Source organism: Lontra canadensis, unplaced genomic scaffold, assembly GCF_010015895.1.
Source record: "Lontra canadensis isolate GAN:19392208 unplaced genomic scaffold, GSC_riverotter_1.0 scaffold41, whole genome shotgun sequence".
Lineage (NCBI taxonomy): Eukaryota > Metazoa > Chordata > Mammalia > Carnivora > Mustelidae > Lontra > Lontra canadensis.
In genome coordinates, this window is record NW_022631035.1 from 6,614,744 (window position 1) to 6,642,600 (window position 27,857).

The 27,857-nt window shown below is 52.1% G+C and overlaps 1 protein-coding gene across 2 annotated transcripts; it reads right to left on the reverse strand.

Moving 5' to 3' along the window:
* Positions 1-27,040, reverse strand: DNAI2 (dynein axonemal intermediate chain 2). Of its 2 annotated transcripts, none has more exons than XM_032870710.1 (13): positions 26,991-27,040; positions 20,802-20,995; positions 19,290-19,451; positions 18,131-18,252; positions 15,052-15,194; positions 13,969-14,082; positions 9,876-10,015; positions 8,678-8,800; positions 6,233-6,456; positions 2,996-3,131; positions 2,355-2,501; positions 1,346-1,573; positions 1-257 (listed from the first exon to the last, which is right to left on the reverse strand). In XM_032870710.1, exons 2-13 carry the CDS (start codon positions 20,982-20,984, stop codon positions 180-182), a joined length of 1,800 nt encoding a protein of 599 aa, XP_032726601.1. In that variant the 5' UTR covers positions 20,985-20,995; positions 26,991-27,040; the 3' UTR covers positions 1-179. The 2 variants fall into 2 exon arrangements, with proteins under 2 accessions (XP_032726601.1, XP_032726600.1); XM_032870709.1 differs by having other exon boundaries at positions 1-266.
* Positions 27,041-27,857: the final 817 nt, after the last annotated feature.

Here is a 27,857-nt window from a genome sequence, read left to right on the forward strand (position 1 = left end):
CCCACCCTTTGTGGGGTGTCGGGTCGGGTCAGGGCCCCTCTGCTCCCCCAGCCCTCCCTCTGTTGATGCTTTAAGGGAGGCGCTCAGTACCCACTTGCGAAGCCAGCGCTGTGCCAGGAAACGGAGGGAAACGGGGGTGCAGGGCGAGTGGGGCTGCGGGCAAGGCTGGCCTGGCCCTTCTAGGCCGGAGTCTCGGCACGGTTGTCTTCTTCCTCCCCTTGATCCTCTCCTTCCATCTCCTCATCTGCCTCCAGACCCTGATGTGTCTGCAGAAACAGTGCAGAATCACTGTGGGGGTGGGGGCAGGGTTCCCCTGCACCCTGGGAAGTTAATCCCCTGAGGCCAAAACAGCCCACTGGTGGAGGCCTGGGCTGCTGGGTGCTCAGGAGACCGCTACCAGCTCCGTGGCCTCGAGGGCCTAGTGGGTGCTCCACGCTGGCGGGTGCAGAAGGCGGGCAAGGTCTAGGGCATCTGACAGACTCGGGTACGAGTCCTACGTCTGTCACTGCACTTTCTGGGTGACCTTGGGGAGTCTCTTTGGTCCCCTCACCTGTAAAATGGACATGATTCCTCACAGGGCTGTGACCCGGAATAGAAACAACAGGGGTAAGGACCCCGCACCGCTTTCTCAGCCCTGACCCCAGAATTTCTGGCCAACCTCAGAAAACTTAAGAGAAAGGCAGGCCGAAGTGGGGTTGTTCTGTGCCCCGCACTCCCTGCAGAGGCCCAGCTTCTCCAAGAGGGGGTGTTCGAGCAGCGGGATGAGCCCCATTCGGGACCCCCAGCACCAAGCCCGCTGTCTGCTGGGTACATTGCACCGTGGAGGGTGGCCACCGTCAGCACTGCATGCTGGAGGGCGGGATGGGCCGGCAGCTGGGACTCCAGTCCCAGCTCTGCAGTAAGCGGAGCGAGGGCTGTGCCCCGCCTTGCCACGCAGACAGTGTGAGGATAAGGCCTCTCATAGCCAAATGCTTCCAGATGCAAAAGGAGCGGCAGACATCAGAGCCGGGCCCAGCCCCAGCGCAGGGAGACAGAGCGGGAAGAGCTAGGGACATGGGACTGGTTTGTCCTCTCCAAGCATTTACCTGTCTTCTGCCACCTGCCTGCTCCATTGACACCCAGGAGCCCACCACCCATCTCTTGTAAGCGGGGCCGTCCACCTGGAGACTTAAGACTTCTCAGGAGGAAGAGAGTCATTTCCCCCATTTCCCGGATGGACAAGTTAAGGTCCACTTGCTGAGGCCACTTTCCTGAGGTCACCCAGGAGGTCAGCGAGTAGGAGGAACCCAGGCCTGGGGCTCCCCCCAAAACCCCTCCCACCCAGTGCCCCCGCTTGGGGCCCTACAGGCTTTGGCTTCTTCTTGATGGCTTCCACCTCCTTCTTCTTCAGCTCCGTGAAGATGATGTCGAAGAACTCCTCCTCGGCCTTGGTGACCAGTTCCTCCAGGTTGAGGGTGGTCTCCTCCTCTCTCTGGTCATCGTCCTTGCCCTCTGCCTTGCCCTTCTCCTTCAGCCGCATCTCCCGGTGCCTGGCTTCCAGAATCTTCTCCCGCCGGGTCTCCCGCTCAAATATCTGGTGCACATAGGGACAGGGAGGCCTGTGGGAGGAGGGCAGCAGCCAGCGGCCAGCTCTCAGCGTGGGGTCAAGCTGAGTTCTCTTTGCTCAGTGCAGCCCCAAAGGGGTCTGTTCTCAGCACTAAGGGCAAGAAAGGAGGACTGGACATTGAGGTCGGGAGTCAGGAGCAGAGCTGCCAAGTCGCCCAGTTCCGAGGGGCTTCCAGAACAAAGATGGCAGCGTGAAGAACGCCCTTACAGCTGTGCACTGTGGGGTCCTGGGCCCAAGGAAGCACCTGCTCGGGGGAGGGCCCACGGTCCCAGCAGAGCCCGGGGGCTGGCCCCGGGCCTCAGCACAAAGCCTCCAGTTCCCCAGTGTGCCCATGGTGCTGGGGAGATGCCGCCGGGGTCCCTCGGGGGGGTGGGGGGTGTAGTGACAGATCTCAGCCTCCCAACACCCTTCTCCAGGATCCCTGCCTTCCCTGTGTCTTCTCTAAGGGCATCTCTGACCCTTTGACAGGGTCTGTTGCGAAGAGATGTCATCTGTGAAGCCAGACAAACTGACCTATCAAACCACTTTGACAGCGACAAAGCCCGGAGGGGTAAGGCCACTCACCCCGGGGCTGCTGTGCGGGCAGGTCACGGCGAGTTCAGACATCTTGACCCCACTTACCTGCTCAAGTGGGGGACACCACGCCACCTCCCCAAAGGTCCATGCATTTCCCGGGAGTTGGGGGGGGCTGACATTTGACTCTGGCTAGCCTGCTCCGCCGCGGGCTGGGTCTGCACAGGGCACTTACGGAAGAAGCTATGTTCTTCTCGTTCCTCTGCAGTGTGCACAGCCCACTGGAGACCTCCAGCAGCGTGGTGGTCCCTAGCTGAGAACCGCAGGCGATGAAGCACCCGTTGTCCTGCACCCGGAGGCAGAATAGGGCCTCGTCACACACCTGTTGGAAGGTCCCGGCAGACCCGGTTGGGGAGGAGAGACTTGTTGATGATCTGGCCCCCGGGGATGGGGGCGCTTCACCAAGCTCTGTGTTCAAACACCTTCGGTGACTCCCCTGACTCGCAAAATGAAGGTCACGCTCTGAGATGGGTTGTCAGAACCCTTTGCCCCCTTCGCTGTCTACCCCCGCACCCCATCCCCCACCCTCCACCCCCTCCACCCAGCCCCATGGCCATCCTGCCGTGTTCCAAACCCTGTGCCCTTCCATGGCCTAAGCCAGCAGGGCTCGGCTCCAGCTATGCAAATATGACATCAGCTTAGGTTGGAAGGGTCCGCTGCCAGGAGCCCATGCCCGGGCTGCCTGAGGCGTACGTCTGATGGGAGGAGATACCAGGCCTTCTGCTTCTCTCTTCTTTCTAAATTTCCCCCCAGGTGATTCCGCTGAGCCACCAGACCCCAAAGGCCTCGATGCATGGGGAGTGGGATATACATGACCTTCAGGCTGAGGGCAGGGTCACAATGCTTGAACACAAAGTCCCAGATGTCCAGGGTCCCATCCATTTTGGTGGTGAAGAAGACCGCCGGCCTCACTGGGCTCCAGGCACCGTCAGTGAGGTAAGCCATGTGGTACCTGGGGGGACCCGGGGGTGTCACTGGTCAAGGACTACTGTGGTTGGGGGGCACAGAGAGGCTGCTGAGCAATGGCTCTGCTCATCCAGGCTCCCTGGACTCCAGGGACTCATTGCTGGGCAGGAAGTTCTTTCTTCTGTCTGACTTCTAGCTATGCCAACCCGCTCACCAGCAGTTCACAGTCTGCCTGGGGGGCCTGGGGCACTCAGCTGGTTAAGCATCTGACTCTTGATTCAGCTCAGGTCATGATCTCAGGGTCCTGGGGTCAAGCCCCATGTTGGACTCTGTGTTTAGTGGGGAGTCTGCTTGTCTCCCTCTCCCTCTGCCCCTCCCATGCTTGCATGCTCTTTCTCTTTCAAATCAATCAATTAATCAATCAATCTTAAAAAGAAAAAAAGGCTCCGGTCCTGCCAAGGGGCTGGCCACTGGTATTTCCCCACAGCTCTAGGGAACAGGTGCATGGCATTGGATCTAGGCCCAGTCTTCCAGCCGTGGGACTCACAGAAAGGAGTCAGAGGAAGAGTGTGCACAGAAAAGTTCCCAATATTGACATAGGAAGAGTGCTATACTTCCTACTTGGTAGGATATAGACTTTCGAAGATTTCTGCTATGAGGAAGAAACACAAAATATCAACTCAAAATGAGTTAAAGACTTAAACACAAGACCCCGAAACCATAAAATTCCTGCAAGGAAACATGGGGAAATCTCCTTGATATTGGCTTTGGCAGCCATTTCTTGGAAATAAATCCAGAAGCACAAGCAACAAGAGCAAAAATAGACAAGTGGGGTACATCAATGTAAAAAGCTTCTATACAACAAAGTTGAAAAATGAAAAAATAACTTAGGAATGGGAGAAAACATTTGCAAATCACGTGATAAAGGGTTAATATCCAAAATATATAAGGAACTCATACCCAAAAATTTCATAGGGAGTAACTCGATTAAAAAATGGGCAATGAGCTTGAAATCTCCAAAGAAGACATCCAGATGACCAATAGGTTCATGAAAAGGTGCTCACCATCACTCATCATTAGGGAAGCACAAATCAAAAGCACAAAGAGATTAAAAAAAAAGAAAAACCAAACCACATACACAAGGAGATAGCTCCCCATGCCTGTTTGAATGGCCGTCATCAAAAAGACAAGAAACAGTGTTGGCGAGGACGCGGAGAAAAGTGTATCTTCCTGCACGGTTGGTGGGAATGCAAACTGGTGCAGCCACTGTGGAAAACGGCACAGAGGGGCCTCAAAAAATTAAAAATAGCACTAGCCAACAATCCAGCACCCCCACTTCTGGGTATTTATCCAAAGAAATTAAAATCAGAATCTCAAAGAGATACCCACACCTTCATGTTCATTGCACCATTATTCACAACAGCCAAGAGATGGAAACAACCTAAGTGTCCATCAGACGGTGGATGAATAAAGGAAATGTGGTCTATAGATTCAATGGGATGTTATTCAGCCCTAAAAAAGGAGATCCTGCCATTTGCAGCAACGTGGAAGGACTCAGAGAACGTTATCCTAAGAGAGATGAGCCAGACCCAGAAAGACAAATACTTCATGATCTCACTTCTGTGTGGAATCATGAAAGTCAAACTCACAGCAGCAAGAGAGTAGAGCTCTGGTTGCCAGGGGCTGGGGGTGTGGGGGAGGAGGAAAACAGGAAGGTGATGGTCAAAGGGTACAAACTTTCATTTATGTGGGTTATATAAGTCCTGGAGATCTAGTGTGATCTAGTAGTGCCTCTAGCTAACCACACTGTAGCAACTAGTAACGTTTGCTAAGAGGGTAGAACCCATGTTAAGTGTTCTTACCATCCACCCCCATAAAGGGGGCAGGAGAGAGGTGATGGGTATAATTATGGCTCTGATGGTGGTCATGGTTGCACCTGTGTAACTTATCCCGATTCATGGAGCCTGTGTGCATTCAGTACAAACTTTTCCATGTCGATGACACCTCCATAAAATGGTTGAATATATATCTATATATATATATTCAACAATTATATATGTTTTATATACATATTTATTATATGTATATAAAAAATATATGATGAAAAAGTCAGAACCCACGTCGGTGGTGTGGAGCTCTAACTCCCCGTGGGACCTGGAACAAAGTGTTACCCTCTGCACCCTCTGGATTATAGAGAGATTGGCCCAGACTTCCGCTCCAAAAGCAGAGGCAGCCAGAGTCATAAAGCCCCCGAGGAAATCCTTATCATGCCCATTCCTCAGTCAAATGCAAGATCCCATAAAACAGCCTTGGAGTCCAGAGTAAATAATAATAATAATAATAATAATAACAACTCCTCCCAGGAGATCCTAATGTCCCCAGATTTAGGAACCCCTGGAAAAGAAGATGCCCATCCGGGTCCACAGTGGCAACAACACTGCAGGACCTGTGACCACGTGAGCTGGAAGGGAACCTCAGATCCACACATGTGAAGGCTGAGAGAGCACATGTTCCCCCACCTCAGGCCTCTGCTCTGGACTCTTGGCTCTGCCCGCACTGTAACATCCCCATGGATGTGGCTCTCCCCGGCTCCCCCAGGGGCAGCGGGACCACGCTGGGGGACTCAGTCTCCGGCATCCCCTTGGCCTCTCCTCTGGGCAGACTGGGCGAGTCCACAAGCGTCTCTGATCCAACGCCAGAGCTCATAGCTCTGTCCCTCTCTGCTCCTATGTGCCCACCCTCCCAGGAGAGGAAACCCACGAAGCTGTCCTGCTGAGGGGTCTGGATTCTTAATCCAAGCTTCCTGCATTCAAATCCCACCTCTGCTCCTCACCAGCTGAGGGGCCAGGAGCAGGGGCTCTACTTCCTCATGGCTTTGTTCCCTGACACAGACCACGAGGGACAAGAGGAGCTGTGCTACCTACGTTGGGGTTGTCTTGAGGTCCTGAAAATGAACCCAAGGCTGTTCCTCTTACCAGCCCAGGCTGCTGGAACCACATTCCTCCATAAAGTGGCCGGATTAGGCCGCTCCCAACACAAGCTCTGGTGTGTGTGGAGGGGCATTCTCTCCATGTTATGGGTGGGCATACGGAGGCTCGGGGCACTCCTGGGCTGGCCCCCTCTGTCCCCTCCCAACCTCCCTCTTACTTGGTCCACATGATGGATGACTCCCGGCTGTCCTCTGACCAGATGCGGGCGGTCCAGTCACCGACGGTTAGGAAGTTCTTCGGGTAGAATGGATTTCTCTGGAGGGCATAGATGGGGCCGTGGTGGCCTGAGAAGGTGCACACAATCTTCTCGGCTGACGTCTTGGCCTTGCGGTTGCAGGAGATGACAATGCCCTGCTCGGTGCCCACCATGAACTTGGTTGGCTGTGGGGGGGGGGTGGTGACACAGGAGCAGAAGGCGCCATGAAACGTCAGCTCGGGGCTTCGTTGTCATGGCGAGCAGCCTCCTGGGATCTGGGCGGAGGGGGCTGAAGGAGCTGGGAGGGCCTTTGCTTTAAGCCTCTGCTCAGGCTGTTCCGCAGCCCTTGCTAAGGAGCTGTCCCCCCCCTTCCCAGCTTCATCAGACCCCCACCACCGCGATCTCGTGCCAGGGCGCCCCATCTTAATGAAGCCCTCTTGACTCTTCTGGTCCCGGGGAGACTCATCAGGAGTCACGTGATGAGCACCTCCTCACGGAGCACCATTGTGTCCACGAGGCATTTTGCTATACAGAGTCTAGAAAGCCCCCTCACCCAGGCTCCAGCGGCTCCCTGCAGAACTGGGTAGAACTGTTCCTGGCACCTTTATTCATAGAGGCGAAGAGGTCAAAGCAACTCAAGTGTCCCAACCCCAGTGACACTGGATGGACGCACGGGGTGGGCTCTGTACACAGTGGAAGATCGTTTGGCTTTAAAAAGGAAGGAAGTTCATGGCTTTACACAGGAAAAACAGGGGGCGCCTGGGTGGCTCAGTAGGTTAAGTGTCCAACTCTTGATTTTGGCTCAGGTCATGATCTCAGGGTCATGAGGTCCATCGATTTCTGCATGGGGCTCCATGCTCAGTGGGAAATCTGCTTGAGATTCTCTCTCTCCCTCTCCCTTGGCTCCTTCCTCCACTCGTGTGCATGCGCACTTTCTCTCTCCGCTCAGATGAATAAATAAATATCTTAATAATACATTATATGTTAATAAAAAAATTTAAAAATACAATAAAAAATATCTTAAAATAAAAAGAAAAGAAAAGAAACAACTGGACTCCAGGTTGGGGGTCAAAGGAAAGTGAAGAGACACAGCTTGAAAGGCCCAGAAGCATGAGTAATGACGGAAACCCCAAGACTCCTGCAAGCCAGTCACGGGGAGAAGTGCCCAGATCCGGAAATCGCAGGGGAGTCACGGGGAGAAGTGCCCGGATCTGGATGGGCGGCCATGCCACCAGTCTCAGACTTCTTGGTGGGGTTGGCCTGGCGAGCCTGGGCCTGGAGTCAGAGCCCTGGGTTTGAGCCCGGGTGGCTCCATGTTCTAGAGTGCGTGACTTCCCCACTAAGACTCATCTGTTTATCTGGAAACCAGGGATAATAACGTTACCTCACAAGACCTCGTGTGTGAGGATGCAAGCTCATCACGCAAGATAGTTATTAGTGTCTGGCACACGGCCTGTGCTCAGCTGCAAGCCTGGGAATGCTGGGGACTAGTGGTGGCACGGACACCATATCCAGCACTTACTCTAGACACCCCTGGTTTCAGGAAAGAAGGCTTTTCTGCGTCCTCTCTGCCATGACTACCACGCCCAGCGGTGGGGGTCTGTTAACTTGTCTTCCACCTCATCTCACCAGCTGGTTCCCCAGCCTTTGGTGAGCACTCCCAGGGCAGGGGTGAGGCCAGAGCACCTCCACGCCCCAAGGGCCTGGGAATGATGTCACATGACCTGAGAGCAAACAAGGGATAATCCCCAGTGGGAGCCAGGCCTGGGCTTCAGCAAGACATAAACTAGGAACCAGCCCAAGGCAAAGAATCATCTGGGAAAGTTGTTTTCTTGCTTTGGAGGTGGGGGGAGGGGGGTGTCTTCGTTTGCTGCTTCCAGAAGCTTCTGTCCTCTGACACATTCACATTACTGCTCAGCTTCGGTATTTCTTTACCATCCCTTCCCGTCACTAGTACTGGAGTTATGCCTGTGCTCTGGTTTTCCGAGGATCCTCCTCCCACCTCACTTGCTTCCCCAATATCTCTTCCTTCCCTTCAGAAAGTGAAGCGACCCACACGAGGCAGGGCCAGAGCGTGAACTCTCCTTGTTGGTCCTGGGCAGGGCTCTTCCCACAGAATGAGGCCTTTCTGGAATCCTGCCCTCTGCAAAAGCTTGCCTTCTGCTCAGCGGGGGCCACTAGCCAGTGACTGTGCGCGAATGAGAGGGCTCGGCTTCTTTCCGCAAGAAACTCTGCTGCCCCCTGCTGGAGAGTCCTTGGAAAGACCACGTAGGTCCAGGATGACCGTGGGAGGGAGGGACGGTCCTCCGTGGAGCCGCGAGCACACGGTAGGCCTGGCCTGCCCCGCCCTCGGCTCTGGCTGCCCCAGCGATGGAAAGCGGGGGAAGGAAGAGCTGGGACACTCACCAAAGTGGACTCGAACTCCAAGGAGATGGCCCCCAAGGCGTTCTCCAACCGCTCCTTTCTGGTAATGTCCAGGATCACCACCTCGGTGGGTTCGCTCATCTTCCGGATATCCCACCACATGACCTGATGGGAAGGCAGGGCAACTGTGAGACCAGAGGGGCCTCGATTCTCCTGGCATTTGACTTCCCTTCTCCCCGCCCCCTTCCCGGGGTGCATCACTGGGACCAAAGGGTTGGGTGTTAGAGGTACCTAGCGACCTGCGGGACAAACATGCTTTGGAGAACCACCACTCTGGCCCACAGTCTTAAACTTGGCTGACAATCAGGGTTATGGGCAAGCTTTGTAAAATCTAGAAACTGGGGCCTCACTCCAGACCTTACTGCATCAAAATCGCCAAATGTGGGCTCTGGGATCTGAACTCTTAAAGCCTCCCCACAATATGGCAATACATAGCAGTGTTGTAACTGCCCACATGCTTTGATCCAGAAATCCCACCGTACGCTATAGGTGTGCCTTCACACGTGTGCCAAGACCTATATACAAGTACACTCTTTGTTACATTATTCTTAGAATGACAACATATTGAAATCCATTTAAATAAATTATGGCATAGCCAATGCAGTTCTTTCTTTCTTTCTTTTTTTTTTTTTCTTAATGTAGGCTCCATGCCCAGTGTGGAGCCCCATGCAGGGCTCAAACTCATGACCCTGAGATCAAGACCTGAGCTGAGATCAAGAGTCAGACGCTTAACCGACTGAGCCACCCAGGCGCCCCCCTAATGGAGTTCTTAATGGGCACAGGGCAGTGTTTTATGAAGTATAAAACCATTTTCAAGATAGACTAAATGAAAAATATCAAGTGCAGATATTTACCTACGTGTAAGGTGTGCAGGAAGAGAGTGAAGAAGACGGATGTATTTGTTCCTGTATACAGAGACTATCCCTGAAGGCAGCCATAGGAAGCTGAGGCAGGTGGGTGCCTATGGGAAGGGGGGCTGGGATGCTTGTGGGAAGATGTGGGAGGAAGGTGTTTCCCTCTCTGCCCTTTTGTACCTTTTGGATTTTGTCCCATGTGCATGCATTACTTACTCTTTAATTTTTAAATAAAATGCAAAAGGAAACGTTCCCCCTGGGGAAGGGGAACCAGGGAAGTGTCATTGCTCCCCACAGCCCTGCCCCCCACAGTGGCCGGCCAGTACCTGCCCATCTGTGGATGCCGAGAAGAACTCAGTTCCTGTCTTTGATTGCAGCCAGATGGAGCCATACACAGGATCTCGATGGCTGAACTCAATGGTGGACAGCTCCGCCACCAAGCTGCCCTTACGGGTGTCCCAACAGGCTGGGGGTGGGGGGGGCGGAATGAGGGGAAGGTGACCGGAAGCCCAAACTCCCTTTCTGGCTACAGGGAGAGGCGATGGAGGAATGCTGCTTCTCTTGGTTTGGCAGGAATGTGGTTTTTCAGAATCAGGGCTTGGTCCCAACCTGACTGAGTTTCCTACTGACCCATGAAGTTCACAAACAATCTCTATGGGAAGACTCCCAGCGTGCAAGCTTCACTCATTTCTGACGAGCCCCTACTATGTGTTGAGCACCACACTAGACCCTCGGGAAGCCTCTGGGATAAGACGGTCCCCGTCCCTGAGAGGCAGGAAGGGGGATGGTGAAAGCACAGCTCATGCTGGGATCAGTCTGGTGAGGGACACATGGGGGTGGTCAGGGCAAGCTTCCTGGAAAGAGTGAGAAGGAGTACGGACTGAGGATGAGCCTAGGATGACACAGTATATACAGCCAGAGAGAAGAGTGTCTCCACCCCCAGAGAAAGGCTCCTGAAAGTAAGAACATTGAGGCAAATCTCTCCTGCTGCATACACTCCTTCCCTTTTATCTCCCACACCTTGGCTGCCCCTGCTGGGAGATGGGAATGCAACTCACAGACCCTTTACTCACACCCATTACTGGGGCTTCACCTCTGCTGCTTTACTTTTGAAACTTATCTAGCTTCCGTCTTGACAGATTGCGTTCTCATTTTACCATGAGTGTGCAGCAAGGACCCACTCTATGACCCAGAGCTATTTCTAGGAAATCAACAAAAACACGATCCATGTTTTGATTTATGGAATTGAACTCCAAGGCGTTTGCCCCTGGAGCGGCCTGGCCCAGATATGGGCTTTTTTAGATAAGCTTGCTCTGTCGGGGCAGAGCAGTGCTCAAGAGTAGGTCTCCCTGCAGCCCCTCCCCCAGGCAGCAGAGCCCCCAAACCCCAGGTTGTTCTGAACTGGTAGGATGAGCCCTGAAAGGGGTTATGAATAATGAGCAAGGCAAGGCTCCTGAATAAATCATGCACAGTGGCTCCGTTTGTTTTCTAGAGCCCTGGCATCAGGTAATTTGGCAGGAGACTTGTGGGATCCCATGACTGATCCCAGGGAGGAGGCAGCAGGCCTGAGGGGCGGTAGTCAGAGGCCTCAGAAGAGTGTCTAAGAAGTTTCCCTGCCATCCAGTTCCCGCTCTGGGAGGAAGAAGGGGAAGGAAGAGAACATGTGAAGGTAGGAGGGTAGGGAGGACTTTTTAGGGCCAAGGTCAAGTCAGGCCTGGGATGCAGCCACAGAGGCTGAGTATCTGCTGTCTGGGGGCCAGAGGTGGAGGCAGGCAGGCAGGCAGGGCCCATGTGGGCAGCGTCCTTCCAAGCTCCCCAGGGATCCAAATACCAGTTTTCTGGGTGTTCCATCAGCAAAATCAGTAGCCTAAGGACCTCTGAAAATCTCTTTCTCCATCAAAGCAATGAGAAAACTGGCAAAAATTATCGGTCAACTTTTTCAGACCGAATTAGCCCGAAGTTTGCAGCCATCCAGAGAGTGTTCAGGAGAAAGCTGAATGTCAGTAAGGATAGTGAGTTTTGGGGCAATTTAACTTGCCCAAGTTAAGACCCCACATTCTCCAAGTCCCACGGGGCAGCCTCAAAAAGATAAAAAGAACATTCCACCTTCCTGGTAAAAATATGCAGCTGGGCAGCCACAAGAGAGGTAATGCAGCCAGAGCTCATTCAGAGTCTCCCGTCCAAAGAACCGTGACTGTCTGACCTGCCTGGTGGTTCTCCTGCAAGTTGTCTGTATTCGGCTTGACTTGGAGCTTGATGAGTGAAAAAATGTCTTATTATGGAGATAGCTATTGAAAATGGTGATAATTACAGGCAACTGAGTAACTTTGCAGCTTCCTGAAGGTGGGCAAACTAATCACAAAGCTTAAAAGGTAAGCATGGAGAACAAGATGTCCAGAGGGGCTTTGAAAAGCTCCAGCATATTCCTGGAGATCTGGAAGGTCACCTGCCTGGGCAGGGCTGCATGCATGCCCAGAGCTGAGCACATGCTCAGGGAAGAACAAGGGAGGTCCTAAGCCTCTGCCTCTGGCTGACCCCGAGGCTCTGCGCAGAGGCTCAGGCAGGGCTGGCAGCTGCATGGCTGAGTGTGGCAGGTATGCTCAAACAGGCCCACGGGGGCTCTCAGCAAAGACTGGTTGGCTGCAGGTGCTTGAGGATAGAGTACAGACTTCACAAAACTGGTCCAGAATATTCACTGAAGCAATGAACCACTACAACAAACAGCAAGGAAAACAAACCCCTGGGCAGGTATTGGGTCTGATTTCCAAAGTTGTCACTTTATATCATGTAAAGAGAGTAATTTCCAGTGAAAAAGTTACAAGATATACAAAGAAATGAGAAAATATGGCCTTTATACAGGGAAAAAGGCAATAAATAGAGACTGAGCCCAAGGAAGACCACTGTTGGACTTATTGGACAAAGACTTTACATCTTTGATTTTAAGGATGTTCAAAGAGCTACAGGAAACCATATCTAAAGAAGTAAAGGAAAGTATGGGAATGATATCTCGCTAAAGAAAAAGTATCAATAAGGAGATAGAGATGATGATGATGATGATGGTGGTGGTGGTGATAGGGAGAGAGCATGAGCAGGAGAGGGGTAGGGGAACAGGGAGAGAGAGAATCTCAAGCAGAATTTACGCTCAGCAGGAGCCTGATGTGGGGCCCAATCCCATGACCCTGAGATCATGACCTGAATTGAAATCAAGAGTCAGACGTTTAACTGACTGAGCCACTCAGGCATGCCAACAGATAAAGGAAGAACAAAATAGAAATTCTGGAGTTGAAAAATACATTCACTGAAATGACAATTCAGTGGAGGGGCTCAGCAACATAGGTGAGCCGGCAGAAGACACCCACTGAGCTGGAGGGAGGTCATTTGAGATGACCCATCTGAGAAACAGAAAGAAAGGGGACGGAACTACCAAAGCTGATTCGAGAAGACCTAGAAAGTGTGGAGCAATCCAGGACAAATGAAGAGGATGCATTAGAGGGGCATGTAGGTGGCTCAGTCAGCTGAGCCTCTGACTCTTGATTTCGCCTCAGGTCATGATCTCAGGGATGTGAGATGAAGCCCCGCATCAGGTTCCACGCTCAGTGCAGAGTTTGCTTGGGATTCTCTCTCTCCCTCTCCCTCTGCCCCTACCCCAGCTTGTACTCTCTAATCCATCCATCAATGAATTAATTAAGAAAGAAATTGCATCAGCAATTTAAAAAAAATTTTTTTAAAGATTTTATTTATTTATTTGACAGAGATCACAAGTAGGCAGAGAGGCAGGCAGAGAGAGAGAGGAGGAAGCAGGCTCCCTGCCGAGCAGAGAGCCCGATGTGGGGCTCGATCCCAGGACCCTGGGATCATGACCTGAGCCGAAGGCAAAGGCTTTAACTCACTGAGCCACCCAGGCGCCCCTGCATTAGCAATTTTTAACTTCCCATAAGGAAGGACCAGATGCCCTCATTGGTGAATTCTACTGAACATTTAAAGAATTCGTACCAAATGCTCCTGATCATCAAAGGAGGAGGGAACGTGTCACCACTCATTGTGCATGATGGGAATCACTCACACCCATCCCTGTACAGGTGTCTCTGCCTGCCTTTCCTGAGATGGAGCTCCTCACAGGTCTCATTATCCCTCTGCCCCCTAGCTACTCTATCCCAGCTGGGGCAGGTGGGCGGTGAATGCTCCTTGACTTTATACTTGACCTATAATTTTCTTAAAACTTTTTATTCTGAACTGGTTTCAGACCTCCTTGAACTATTACGACTGGAGACCCAGCTGAGCTATCAGCAAACCCCAACCCGCCCAGATGTCTGGAGCCCATCTGCTGTGGGAAGTCCCCACCTCCCTTTGTGCCCCACGGGAGGCCCAGCAGGCATGTGGGCCCTGGTGGACAGCGGCGGGGGCTGGGCCCATCCTTACCAAGCTGCCCGTTGTAGCAGCCTCCCAGAAGCACGTGGGAATCTTTGGGGTTGTACTCCAAGGTGACAAGAGGAGAAGATGGCTTTAGGACAATTTCAGGCCTGTTGGGGTTTTCTATAAAACAAACACACAAGAAATGGTCCCATTTGGGGACCATGGTCTAGAAAGTGAACGACAGGGTCAAAGAGTTTAACCCTTCTAGAAGTGAGAGGTGGCGAGGGGCAGCCTGGAAACCACCCCCCTACCCCCCATCTTCCTCTAGGCTGCAACCTCTAGGCCCTGGTGACCAGAATCTGGAACTCTTGACCCTAAGGGCTCTTCTGGCGGTTTTCTCTCTGGTAATCAGTAGTGTGTGTGTTGTGTGTGTTTATGTGTCTATGTGTCTGTGTGTGTGTCCATTTTGTGGGTTTAGTAGGAAACCAGGTTTGACCACAAAGTTTTTACATAAGACCAATTCTCCCAGATTTCTCCAAACCAGTTTCTTTGTCTGTATAAGGGGATTAATGGTGGAGTTCAGCCCCCAGGGTGGCTGTAAGCATTTGTTGGGTTGTTCAAGAGCGTTGTGTGCTTGGTTCTGAGCTTGACGCCTATACTCACTCATAGCGGCTAACATTTATTTTCACACTGGTGACAGTGAAGGGACGTCTGACTGTGTGTAGCCCCTCAACACCGGCTCCTGGCCAAGCTCAGCTCTTAGAGAGAGAGAATGGGTCTGTGCTTCCAAGTGGACACGCTGCTCCTCCTGGCCATGGGTGAAGGACAGATGCCAGGAAAGGTGGCACAGAGGGGAGTCTGTCTGAACTGGGATTTGCTGGGGTCTGGTCTTGAATGCCCTGATCAAGGATCTGGAAGTGAAGGGAGTTTCCTGCTTCTGATACAGCTCTGGTTTGGCTGCGTCTGAACCCAGACAGGGAAGGGATGAGCGGCTTCCTGGGGTCCTTGGTCCATTCCTATGAGGGACCAGCCCTGTTGAAAGTCCCTGGTCTGTAGTTTCTATCTTCCACTCCTTTACTCTTCTGACCTCTCCCCTACCACCACCCCCCTGGCAGCTTTCCTGGCCACCTGGACTCCTCCGCTTCTCACCCAGGTCCCAGATGTATGATTCGTGGCTCATGCCCTCAGGTGCCCGCTGAAAATTCAAGCAAGAATATGCCACCGCCAACTTCCTGTTGCCATCGGGGTGCCAGGAGAGGTGTGTGGCTGACCGCTTGATCTCTTGGGGGTCCCTTTACAGGAGAAGAAGAGGGCAGAAGACTAGAATGGAGGTTGAAGCCTTCCCACACCTCTTTACCTCTTACTTACTCAATTATTTCTTTATGAAAAAAAATTTTTTTTTTTTTTTGGAAAAAGAAAGTGTGAGAGCAGAGGACAGGAGAGGGGGAGAGAGAGAATCCCAAGCAGGGTCCACGCCCAGTGCCAAGCCCAACACAGGGCTTAATCTCACAACCCCAAGATCATGAACTGAGCTAAAACAAGAGTCAGATGCTCAACCAACTGAGCCACCCAGACGCCCCACAGAGAAATTTATTTTAAGAACAAAGTTTAGAGGACTCTCTTAATCAAAAATCCACCCTCGCCAGCCATAAACAGAAGGCAATGATAAATACTATGGAAATAAAAAATAAATAAATAAATAAAAAATAAAAAATAATAATAAATACCCATGGAAGTAAAAAATACGAAATTCTAGTCTGATATTTTCATTTGCTGAAAGTTTTGAGCCTGATCAAGGATCCAGAAGTGAAGGGAGTTTCCTGCTTCTGATAGGGCTCTGGTTTCCCATTGCTACTGAAATAAAAAGGGAAGCAGAATCCAGCAATTCTTGGTATTTGCCCAAAAGAGTTGCAAAGTTTTGTCCACACAAAACATTGCATGTGAATGTTTTCAGCAGCTTTGCTCATAATCGCCCTGACTTGGAACCAACCAAGTTGAAGCTTGAAGGATGTGCAACCAAGACATCCTGCAGCAGGTGAATGGATAAATAAGCCGGGGTCTATCCAGACAAGGGAATATTAATCAGCATGAAAAAGAAATGAGCTATCGAGCCATGGAAAGACAGGGTGGAAATGCAACGCACATCACTAAGCGAAGGAAACTTGTCTGTGAAAGGCCACAAAACTGTATGATTCCAGCTATGTGACATTCTGGAACACATGGAGACAGTAAAGAGGTCAAGCGTTGGCCAAAGGTTTGGGGGTAGGGAGGGATGGATAGGTGGAACACAGGACTTTGAGGGAGGTAAAACCATTCTGTATGATACATTTGTCAAGACCTATGGAGGGTATAGCACAAGGAGTGAACCCTAAGGCAAATGGTGGATTTGGGGGTGCTACAGGCTGACTGTTGTGCCCCCCAGATTCATAGGTTGAAACCTCCTCTCCATGGGGCCACCATCACCTCCAAGGGTAGTGGTACCTCCCACTACCTGTGGGAGGTAATTCGGTCCTGAGCCATTCAGAATGGGATTAGCCCCTGATAAAGGGGCTCCGGAGAGCTGCCTCACCCCTTCTGCCATGTGAGTTCTCAGTGAGAACATGGCTGCCTGTGAACCAGGAAGTGGGTCTTCACCTGGCGCAGAGCCTGTCCACCCTGATCTGGGATTTTCGGCCTCAGAACTGTGAGAAAGAAGCTTCTATTGTTTGTAAGCCTCCCAGGTTATGGTGCTGTATCAGAACAGTGGTTCATGATGGTGACAAAGGCCCTACTCTGGGCCAGGGTGTTGATGGCAGGGAGGCTGTGGGGGTGCTGGGAGGAGGGGGCATGTGGGAACTCTCTGTGCTTTCTAATCAGTTTTGCTGTGGACCTGAAACTGCTCTGAAAAATAAACTCTTAATTTAAAAAAAAAAAAAAAAAAGAAAAAGGGCAGGAAGCAGAATGAGTAAGAAGTAGAAAAGGTCCCAACTGAGACTTTGTCCTTGAAGAAATCAGAAGGAACAAAGGAAAGTGGAAAGCCAAGTGACTTTCTCACCCCCTGATTCCACCACTTCACTCCTCCCTAGGAGCACTGTTAGAGTGAGAGGAGTGCAGGCTGGCATCCAGAAGACCAGAGTCCCATCCTTGGTTGGGTTGCCCACCCACCGTGCGTCCTGAGCACCATCCCCACCCAGGGGTCAGTCCCCTCACCTGTCAAACATAGAGGTTGGGATGGGATGATGTCTAACCCATCATCCTCCTAAGGTGTCCCTATGGAAGGTCAGACCCCAGGAGGCTGGGACAGACCCCGTTCTGCCCTGGACCCTCCCCTCTCAGCCTTTGGGTCCTGCTTCGCACATCACAACCAGACCTGGATCACAAAAGTGTCCTTCCTAGTTGAGCTGGGACAGGATTAAGTAATTCCCAGGACCCTCAGAGGGTCACAGTAGCACAATGAATCCCCCAGAGTTGGCATTTGAGGCTAGCCACTTCCAAAATCGCAGGGGTGTGTGTGTGTGTGTGTGTGTGTGTGTGTGTGTGTGTGTGTATTTTGTTTTGTTTTGGTTTGGTTTTTTTTGGTTGTTGTTTTTTAACAAAAAATAGTGCTACCCTACATATTGTTCTTGTTTGCTCTGGTTTGGCTTCACAAAGTAAATCTTGTCATGGAAGGGTCTGCCTCCTTCATTCTGATGGCTGCATGGTATTCCACTGTGTAGGTCTACCAGAATTGCTAGAAGCAGTCCGCTACCGATGGATTTAGCTTGGTTCCGGTCTTTGGCTATAGCCCACGCCCCGTTTCAGTGAATGTCCACACACACAGTGATTCCACACACACGTATCTATAGGACAAAGTCCTGTTGTCAAACTGATGTCCTTGGGGGTCATTACCAGGTGCACTCCCATGAGTGTGGGAGGAGGGTCCTGTTTGCCCACAGTGCTGCTGGGTCACAGATGTCCTGTACTTTGTGCTCATTCTGCCCTGCATGAGTCAACTAGACTTGTACCCAGCTTTGCAAATTCCCTTAGTCTTTCCCTTGAGTCTGTCTTCCTTTTCCATCAACCAGACCTTACCCCCAAGGTAAGGACCCGTTGGCTGCTGGATGTTCTATGGCTCTGCTTCTTACCAAGACCAGAGCACAGATGGCATTGTACCCACGGCATGGAGTGATCAGCAAGGAGTGACCTTTGGAAGCACCCACCCGTAGGGGTGACAGAGATCAGCCAGACATCTGCCTAGCTAGAGAGGTACCTGAAAACATTGATGGTTTTAGCTGAAGGGGCCTCCTCTGTCACCTCCACTTCGTCCTCGTCATCAAAATACTCCTGGTAGATGTCAATGGCATTATTCTGCTTGATGCAGTGCTCCATGATCTGAGGAGGACACGTCGGAAGTTCTTAGTGGGAAAGGGAGGTCCCTGCAGCCTGACCAGGACTGGGATGGAGTCTGGGAGGGACAAGACATACCCAGTAGTCTTTCCTATTCTTCCTGCCCATCCATACCTTCTCCATGAGGCCACCATCACCTCCAAGGGGGTGAAAATTGGTTTTGGGGGGTAAAATAATATTACTTTCTATGTAGAACGCACAAATATACATAGAATACATAAACAATGTACGTATGGTATTAAAACTTCAGGGGGAGGCAATTAGGAAAAAAATGTCTAAAAAGGCTCATTGGGGACAACAATTTAAAAAAAAAAGTGAAGAAACACTGCTCCAGACAAACAGAATTGGTAATCGCTTCATAGACAACACCCGTGTTCTGGTTCTGCAACCCAGAAGGCCCTCACCATTTTCCCAGATGCCCAGCAAGGAAAAGCCTAGCTCAAGGGCTTCCTCTTTCGGGAAGCCTTCCCTGATCCCTTCAGCAGGAAGTCAAATCTCCTGCCTTACAGAGCAAAATAGCAAGTCATCCCTCATCTTACAGCATGTCCTCTACCTTATAGGGTGCTATCTCTGTATTTGTCATTGACGTCTAGGGGATTATAAACTCTCTGGGGCAGGATGTACAGAAATTTTTGCGATTTTTTTTTTTTTTTTTTTGCAATTCATTCTTGCAATCTCTGCTGGGCCTGGCAGAGGCTAGAAGCTCAATCCACATGTGCTGAAGGAATGAATGATCCCTATTGGCAGGTGGCTGCTGAATGGGGTTCTTTGGGGTCCTCTTTGCTCAAGGGGAGCTCTTGTCACCCTCCCCCTACAGCCTGTCCAGCCCTCACACCCTCCCACCTTCCCCTTTGGTTTGCTGTTGTGGATGGGTCTGCCTGCTCCCAGATAGAAGGTTCTTGAAGGTAGTCAGTGCTCTCGCCCCGAGTACCCACAGGAGCCGAGCACAGAGCCTGGCACACCCAGGGCTTCACATGCGGTCGGGGAGCCGGAGTGATGGCTGGAGCTGCAGGAAGCCTTACCGAACCCAGCTGCATGATAGCGTTGATGTAGTTCTCATCCTTCTCCACCTTCTTCCGGAACCGGATCGTCTGCTCCAGCTCCAGGGGGTTCACATCCTTGGGCCAGCCCCCCTCAACGTGGTTAATCCCCCGGGTCTCCATCTCAAACCGCTCCGTGTTGGCCTGAACAGAGAGGCGCGGGCGAGAGCGTGCTTGCCCCAGGTGTTAACACGAGGCCATGACCGCCAACCAGCATCCCAGGCCCCCAGTCCCCTGGAGACGATCCCCTGGCCAAAGCCACAATACAGTCAGGTTCCAGCAAGGAACTTTCCGGTCTTCAGACGGTCACAGGTGGCTACGGAAGTGCTGCCCTATGGAGCTAGCAGCTTTGTGACGGCGCTGGCCGTGGGTAATCCAGTTCTGACTTGATCTAAACCCTAACGGACCAGAGGAGCCCACCATTTGTTCTGTGTGATCCCGGAGGAAAATTAGTGAGTGAGCCTGCTGCGCCTTACCTTGTACAATGTCATGGGCACTTAAAGATGGAAATGATGGAGAGGGAGGGATTGCTCTGCATGTTCTCTGTGTCGGGGAGGACGGTAGGGACAGTCATAGTTTACCCCTTAAACTTGCCACTTTGCCTCCTTTCTATCCCCAACCCCATTTAAAATTGTGGTTAAATACATATAAAATTTATCACTTTAGCCATTTAAAAATGTACAGTTCTGTGGCATTAAGGAACTTTCCGATGTTGTGCCACCATCACTGCCATCTAGTTCCAGAACTTTCTCATCACCTCAAATGGAGACCCCAAACCCAGGAAACAGTCAATCCCTTTCTTTCCTCTCTAGGCCAGGGCTCACAAAAGCAACTAGTCTTCATGGGGTGGAGACCCTAAGGCCATCTTGTTTCTTTGGCTACTCCGAGGACAACGTCCCCCGGTCCCCATGATAGCAGTGAGCTCCGGGAGAGCAAGGAACTCAGTGCGTTTGGGCCGGGAGGAACTGGAGCCGCCCATGAATTGTGTTTTGCCAAATCAAGTGTGATTTTCACTGGGTTGATCTGGGACATGACCAAGTAGCTTCTCTCCTTCAAACTTGTTTTCTCTCAGCAGCGCCTGACACAATTGAGGTGGCTCACCCTCTCCTTTAGACAGGCAGGGAGCTCGAACTGCACCATGACCCTCCACTCTCCTATCATGGGGGCCCTTCTGACTAGAACTTTCCATAGCACTCTTTCCTGTTCACAAGTGGAGCGGGTGCCTGGAGATCCGAATCCCCACTCCCTCAGTTTACCTCTCCCGGGTGCGCCACATGCCCAAGACAACTCTAGCAAGGGTCCAAGGGGTGAGGCCAGAGCCCACAGGAGAGACAGCAACCTGAGTCACATTCACCTGGCCTGGGGAACGACTGGTGCGGGGTCTTTTCCTGCCCCGGACGCCGTGGTGGGTCATGGGGTCCTTCACGGGGTCATGCTGTCCCACCCTGGCCAGCCACACCTCCACCGGCCCGGGGCCCTGGGGCTGGGTCCCACCTCGTGCTCTGACATGCTGGTGGAGCACTGGACGCCCACATCCACCGGGTTCCGCTCCACAAACTGTTCAGTCAGCTCGGGGTTGGGCGGGATGTCGATGTTCAGCTCGGCCTGGCGGTCGGAGAAGTTGCATTGCTTCCCGAACTCACTTCGCTTCTTGACGTACACGTACACGATCTCCATGGTCCCGGCGGCTGTGGGGCGGGGGTGGGGGGCGGAGGGCGGTGTGCGGTAAGGGGCCCCACCTGGCTGCTTCCCCTCACCAGGGGTAGTTCCAGATTCCCAGTCTGATGGAGAGGAGGGGTCCTAGGGGATTTGTTGAGAAGCCACATCTGCATTTATAAAAACCCTCTATCGAGTAATGACTACGTGCGTTATACCTGGTTCCGTTCTTGCATTTGCGCTGAGGTGGACAATAGCATCCCCATGTGACTTGGCAGAATCTCATACTTAGAGACACTCTGAGTGTCCTGCCCGGGACCATATGGCTCGTAAGGGGTCTAGCCGCTCTGCCTGACTCCACAGCCCTGACTTACCCAACAGTACTGTTTACTGAGCTAATATGGTTATTGGGGGGCAGGAAGAAATATTGAGGCGATCATGTTGGACTAAATTCCTTGCCACGTGCTGGACATGTCTATATGGCCCATGGACCTGAGAGCCCCAGGCCTCTCTGGAAACGCCCACCCAACCACCTGATTGCCCACAACTGCCTTCCTAGAGTTCTAAGCTGGGCTGGATGTTGACTTTAAGTTCTGGTCCTTCTACTCTCCCCAGCTGCTTGACCGTGGCTGGGCCACTCAGTCACTCCCACACCAGACGCTCTCAGGCTGCTCGGCCGCAGGAACGCAAGGATCAGACACACAGAAAAGTTTCCTCACAAAGGCTAACTGGGAGTCGTAGAAATGCAGTGAGCAGTTTCCACAGATAGCTCTTTTCTTCATTGACCCCTGTTATACCAGGACACTCTGTGGGGTCTGAGAGCTTGGTGACTTCCATGGCTGGCCAGCTGATGAGGTCTGTCGACAAGACTGTACTATGGAGGTGAGCAGAGTCCCCCTTTGCCAGACACTCCTAACTCTCAGAAAGTGGGTCTTTGATGGCAAGTTCCCCAGGGTTCAGACTGTGGGTCCATGAGGTTCATGGGCCTGCCTAGAGCCCTTGGATGAGTGGGTGGGAGCCGTGGGGAGGACGTCTGGACAGGAGCCTTTCCGTGCTTGGATTTACAACTAAAGGTCTTTGGTCACCCAGAGTTTAGGTTCTTGCCTGTAAGCAGATGTTGCTACCTTTGAACCGGAAGGGGACCTGGTGGGAACATACTTGGAGGACATAGGTCCTGCTTTAAGTAAAACCCATAGACAAATGTCCAAGCTTAGGAAACAGATGAAAAATGCAATAGAGATGATAGAGTCCCTCATTTTACCAAGCAATGTACTGGAGATTTTGCCCAAGAATGCCCTCCGGGGCACCCAACTTGAGTCTATTTTAAAAAAAAAAAAGGATCTGGGGTGCCTGGGTGGCTCAGTCGTTTGGGCATCTGCCTTTGGCTCAGGTCATGATCTCAGGGTCCAGGGATCAAGCCCCACATCCGGCTCCCTGCTCAGCGGAGAGCCTGCTTCTCCCTCTCCTGCTCCCCCCTGCTTGTGCCGTTTCTCTCTCTGTCAAATAAATAAATAAATAAATCTCCAAAAAAATCTTTAAGAAAAAAAAAGGAAATCTAATTACATAGACTTTTCTAGGAATTCATAGGTTTTGTGAATGCCAGACTTAATGCCTTGTATTTGTTCTTATAGTTTCCATTCTCTCACTAACTCATTCAGCAAACATTTACTTAAAACAATAATCAAGAAGGCGTGGTACTGGTATGAAGATGGACATGACGTCCTTGGACATCCATGGATGCTCCATCAATGGAATGGCATTGAGAGTTCAGAAATAAACCTTTATATTTATGACCAACTGATTTTTGAAAGAGGTACTAAGGCGGATCAATGGAGAAATGATGGTCTCTTCAACAAAGGGTGCTGGGCCCGCTGGGCATTCATGTGGGACAGAATGACCATGGCCCCCTACCTCACACCACACACACAAATTAATGCAAAATGGATCACAGACGTTCATGTAAGAGCTAAGACTATAAAACTAAGGGGGACGAACACAGAAGGAAATCTTCGTGACCCTGATAGGGCAGATTCCTTAGATATGGCACCAGAAACATGGCCCATAAGAGCAAAAACACTAGTAAGTTGGACTTCATTTGAATTAAACACTCTGCACCTCAAAAGATAACATTAGAACACCTGGATGGCTCTGTTGGTTAAGCGTCTGACTCTTGTTTTGGCTCAGATCATTATATCTGGGTGATGAGATTAAGTCCTGTGTTGGGCTGCACACTGGGCGTGGAGACCCGGTAAAATTCTGTCTCTGCCCCTCCCACTCCCAGCTCACAAACACTTACGGGCAATCTTTCTCTTAAAAACAAAACAAAACAGGGGCACCTGGGTGGCTCAGTGGGTTAAGCCGCTGCCTTCGGCTCAGGTCATGATCTCAGGGTCCTGGGATCGAGTACTGCATTGGGCTCTCTGCTCAGGGGGGAGCCTGCTTCCCTCTCTCTCTCTCTCTCTCTGCCTGCCTCTCTGCCTACTTGTGATCTCTCTCTGTCAAATAAATAAATAAAATCTTTAAAAACAAAAAACAAAACAAAACAAAAGGGTGCCTGGGTGGCTCAGTCATTTAGCATTTAGCGACTGCCTTCCGCTCAGGTCATGATCCCCCAGTCCTGGGATCAAGGCCCATACCCGGCTCCCTGCTCAGTGGGGAGCCTGCTTCTCCCTCTCCCATTCCCCCTGCTTGTGTTCCCTCTCTCACTGTCTCTCTGTCAAATAAATAAATAAAATCTTAAAAGAAAAAAGTTAACTATCTTAAAAACAAAAACAAAAACAAAAAAAACCCAAGAAAACAAATGAACAAAAAAACCCTCATAACATTAAGAAAATGAAAAGACAAGCCACAGACTTGGAGAAAATATCTGCAAATCGTGTCTGATAAAGGACTTGCATCCAGAATATACAGACACCTGCGGGTCCCGGTGCTGTGAAAAGCAGTTTGCAGGTTCCCTCACTGCGTGGCCCCCACAGCCCCCCACAGACAGTTCTCATTCTGCGTATGAAGAAACCAATGCCCAGAGACCTCAAACACCTTGTTCAAGATCACAGTTCTTAAGCTGAGGCAGAGCCAGTGCCCAGGGCCATCTGGCTCTAAAGCGGTGATTCTTAACCTTGGCTCTAGGTTTAGAAACTCCTGGAAGGCTTTGTAAAATCACAATGCCTGGGTTAAACTGCGGATGAATGAAATCGGGGTCTCTCCACAGGATTTTCCAAACTCCCCAGTTAAACCCACTGCACAGCCCAAGGTGAGAACCACCGACTTACAGTGAGGGTTCTTAATCTCTCAGCCGGCCTGTCTCAAACCTGGGATGTTCCTTTGCAAAATGGAGACACCCAGGCCCCCTCTTGCAAATGCTGACCCTGCGTCTGGGACGGGGCCTGGCAATTTGCGTTTTTCACAATCCTCCCAGATCGAATATTATGATCAGACACATGTCTCATCTGCCTCCCTTCCCCTCCCAGTCTGCAGGGAACCAGACCACTGGATCCTGGCTGCTGGCCCCTGGGATACAGGGCCAAGAGCTGTGGGCCAGCCCAGAAGCACGTGCCTGGGGTGGCCTTGGCCTTGGAGCAGCTGAGGCAGGGCCAAGGGGTTGAGGGTGGGAGGGTCCCTTTGCATCCACATACATTGTTCCTTGAAGACAGCGCCGCCCAACCCACTCCCAGCCCAGGAACAGCTGGACCTGAAACAGACTGGCAGAGAACAGAATTTGTCGCTCTTTCTCGCGGTTTGGAAACTCTCCTGTACCAGGAGAGGTAGAAGCGACGGCTTGGACAGCAGAGGGTAGGAGCAGAAGCACGACTTGCAGGAGGTGGCCCTAACGTGTTCATTCTACATGGGCGAGCGCTGAGGGGCCACGGGGCTGCTCTGGTGTCCCCAGAGTCACGGGCTGCCTGGTGCTCCCTCTGCAAAAAGACAGTTGCTGAAAAAGCCAGCTCTTTGGAGACAGAAGGAGGCTTAAGAGCGGGAGGAAACTCCAGAGGCACAAAAATAACCTCTTTTGCACAGATCATATTTTAAACAGCTTTGCTTTCTTTCTTGGTGCCTCCCAAGGCCAAGCCAGGAGCGAGAACAGAGGCATTGTTTTCTATCTGGAGGCAGACAGAAGGGACATTTAAAGCCTGGCCCGGTGACGGGAAGACAGCTCATTCAGGGATCCAGAGCGGGCTCTTTCTTACAAGCTGGCGGGGCCTGAAGATGAATAGCAGGGTCAGCACGGGGGTCTCAGGAGGTCTCTCCCACTTGGTGGGACAAGGGCCCGTGGCTGGGCGTCCCCAGGCAGTGCTGTCTGTCTGCAAAGCAGGCTTCCGAGGGGGGCGGGGACAGCCCTGCTGCCAGTTTGGGGCCGTTGGGGGAGGGTCCCCCACCCGTGGGAACCTAGAGACCCAGGGATAGGCAGGACCCTGCGGGGAGTCTCAAACACAAGAACACACAGGGCTGGCGAACATCAAAGCGACAACTGTCTCCCACGTCCCAGGGCTGTCAGATTGGAACCTTCACCAATGATAAAAACTCCTCTTGTGCGATGATAATGAGCAAAGTGATTCCTGGAAAGAACCTCCCTGACTTAAGAGAAAGTGGGTTTTGGGCGCCTGGGTGGCTCAGTTGTTAAGTTTCTGCCTTTGGCTCAGGTCGTGACCCCAGGATCCTGGGATCGAGCCCCGCATTGGGCTTCCTGCTTGGTGGGAAGCCTGCGTCTCCCTCTTCCACTCCCTCTGCTTGTGTTCCCTCTCTTTCTGAGTCTCTCTGTCAAATAAATAAAATCTTAAAAAAAAAATAAAAGAAAGTGGGTTTTCCAAGATTGGGGTGGGGCTGAGAGAGGGGTGGCAGTTTGCGAGCTTAGTAGAGAGGCGAGAGGAGGGGGGCTGCTTTCCCTCTGTGGACTCCACCTAACATAAACACAAGAGCATTTTTCTCTTCCTCGTGGTCCCTAGGGCAGCCCCCAGTTTTTGCACCAGGGACTGACGGCCTCTGTATGGCACCTGGCCTGGCAGAGGAATGCAGGTGGGGCACTTCCTTCCCTCTTTCTTATGTCCTTGTGCAACTTCTAGAATGTGGGGTTCTAAGGGACTTACTTGTCTTCAAATGAGGCAGATCTCCCTAGGAATCCTAGCTGCCCCCTACCATGGCATCCCACAAGGACACCATGAGGCACACTGGGGTCAACCTGAGCTGAGCTTCAAGCACATGGAGGATAGGGACAGGCAGAGGTGGGAGAGGTCCCCAGGACTGAAGCATGCTGCCTTGAGGTTCACCAGCTCTCCCCACTACAACGCCGACTCCTTGAGGACAGACTATGGAGTTTCCCCTCACCCCTGTCCCCATCTCCCCGTGCAGGAAGGAGCCCAGCACTCCCTCTGTCCCATGCTGAGTACCAGCCCTGTCCCCCTGGGCTCTCCCCTAGAACTCTCTCCCTCTTCCATTTCTGATCAGAAAAACAAAGCACAGCTATGCATAGATGTGACAGGGGGAAGCACACAGGGTCTGAAAGCCAAGAACACACTTCTGTGATTCCAGAGATTGTGATAAACTTTGAACGTGTTGCCGGAAGGTGAAAGTAAACGTGTGACCTTGAGCATGGTATCTCAGTGGGCGTAGGAATGTCCCCCTCGGGTTAGGGAGTAAATAAAGCCATGCATTTAGGGGAACTGCGACCTAGTCAGTGATCAATAATTATGGATTCCCTTCCCCCCACTTTATCAGGAAGCCCACCTCCCGCCACTCCAGCCCAGATTGTACTTTCCAGCCAGCCAGCTGTGAACCCTTTAGAGACCTCCTGTCCCTCCAGGAGACTGGTGGGTCAGGAGCAGACTGACTGGGAGTTCGGGGTCTAAGAGTCTAGGTGACTAGAACCTGCAGGGTCCTGTGACTCGAGAGAGTGCTGAGGGCAGCCAGAGGGATGGAGTGGGGACACCTGGCACCCACCTTCCGGGAGGAGCTATTCCCAAAGACTGCCCCCACGAGGAGCTTCTTGGGGCTCCCCGTTTCACTCTCCTCCCCTCTCCAGCCACGCACCCTTACCGTAGGTCCTCTCCTGTCGCCTCCAGGCCACAAGGGAAATACCTGAACCACAGCGCCTGCCCCAGCGCTTCTCAAACGGCTCAGCCCCGCGGAGTTTACCTGTTGCCTAGCAACCCCGGCAGGCCCGGGACGCGGGGCGGGGCGGAGGGCGAGCACGTGACCGCCCATCCCGCAGCATCTTGTGGACGTCTCCAGAGTCAGGAGAAAAATGAACCAGGTGAAGCAAACACCGATGGTAGTAAACGTTTGTGGGATCTCTGCCAAGGTGCTTGTCCAAATCTCCAAAAATGCATTGGGCAAGATCCTGAGAACATGCACATTATTGTAGCCAGCGCCTGCGAAATCCTGCGCCCTGAGGGGTGATGCCAGCCTCTGCTATTATTTGTCTGTGGTCTGGCAGGTTGTCTTACTGCCCCTTCCTTCGGGTTCCTTGTCCACTCAATGGGAATTATGTCTGCACCCAGACACAAGCCGGCCCCCTACTTCCCACCACAGGGAAGCAGGCTAACCAAGTTCAGGGATGGGCACTGGAGATCTGGACTGGAGTAGGCAGGGGACGTGTCAGCCAAAAAGTGGAACTGGGGGTTGGGACTGGTCCTCAAAAATGGTGATGAGTTGCAGGGGAAGGAGTGAGGGAGAGCACTCCAGACTGGGGGGAGGGCCTGGCGTGTGCGAGGGAGGGGAGAAAAAGACGTTTTGGGGAGGGGGGATGCATCATGGTGGCAGGATGTGACAGTCCCTGTGGGGGAGAAGATGAGAGAGGAATTGGCAAAGGTCAGCTGAGGCCAGTTTGGTGTGTGTGTGGGGGGTGTCCCCAGAGGCAGGCTAAGGCACCTGGAGCGCTTCCTGTGGCTTTTGGGGGCTGTG

Bases quoted from the DNA above. Each gene is read 5' to 3' on its own strand.
- DNAI2 (XM_032870709.1), bottom strand. From the start codon at position 20,984: ATGGAGATCGTGTACGTGTACGTCAAGAAGCGAAGTGAGTTCGGGAAG. The intron at 18,253-19,289 runs GTAAGGCTTCCT...TGTCCTCCTCAG, and splicing joins CTATCATGCAGCTGGGTTCG to ATCATGGAGCACTGCATCAA. The intron at 2,502-2,995 runs GTCATGTATATC...ACCTTCCAACAG, and splicing joins ACCCTGCCCTCAGCCTGAAG to GTGTGTGACGAGGCCCTATT.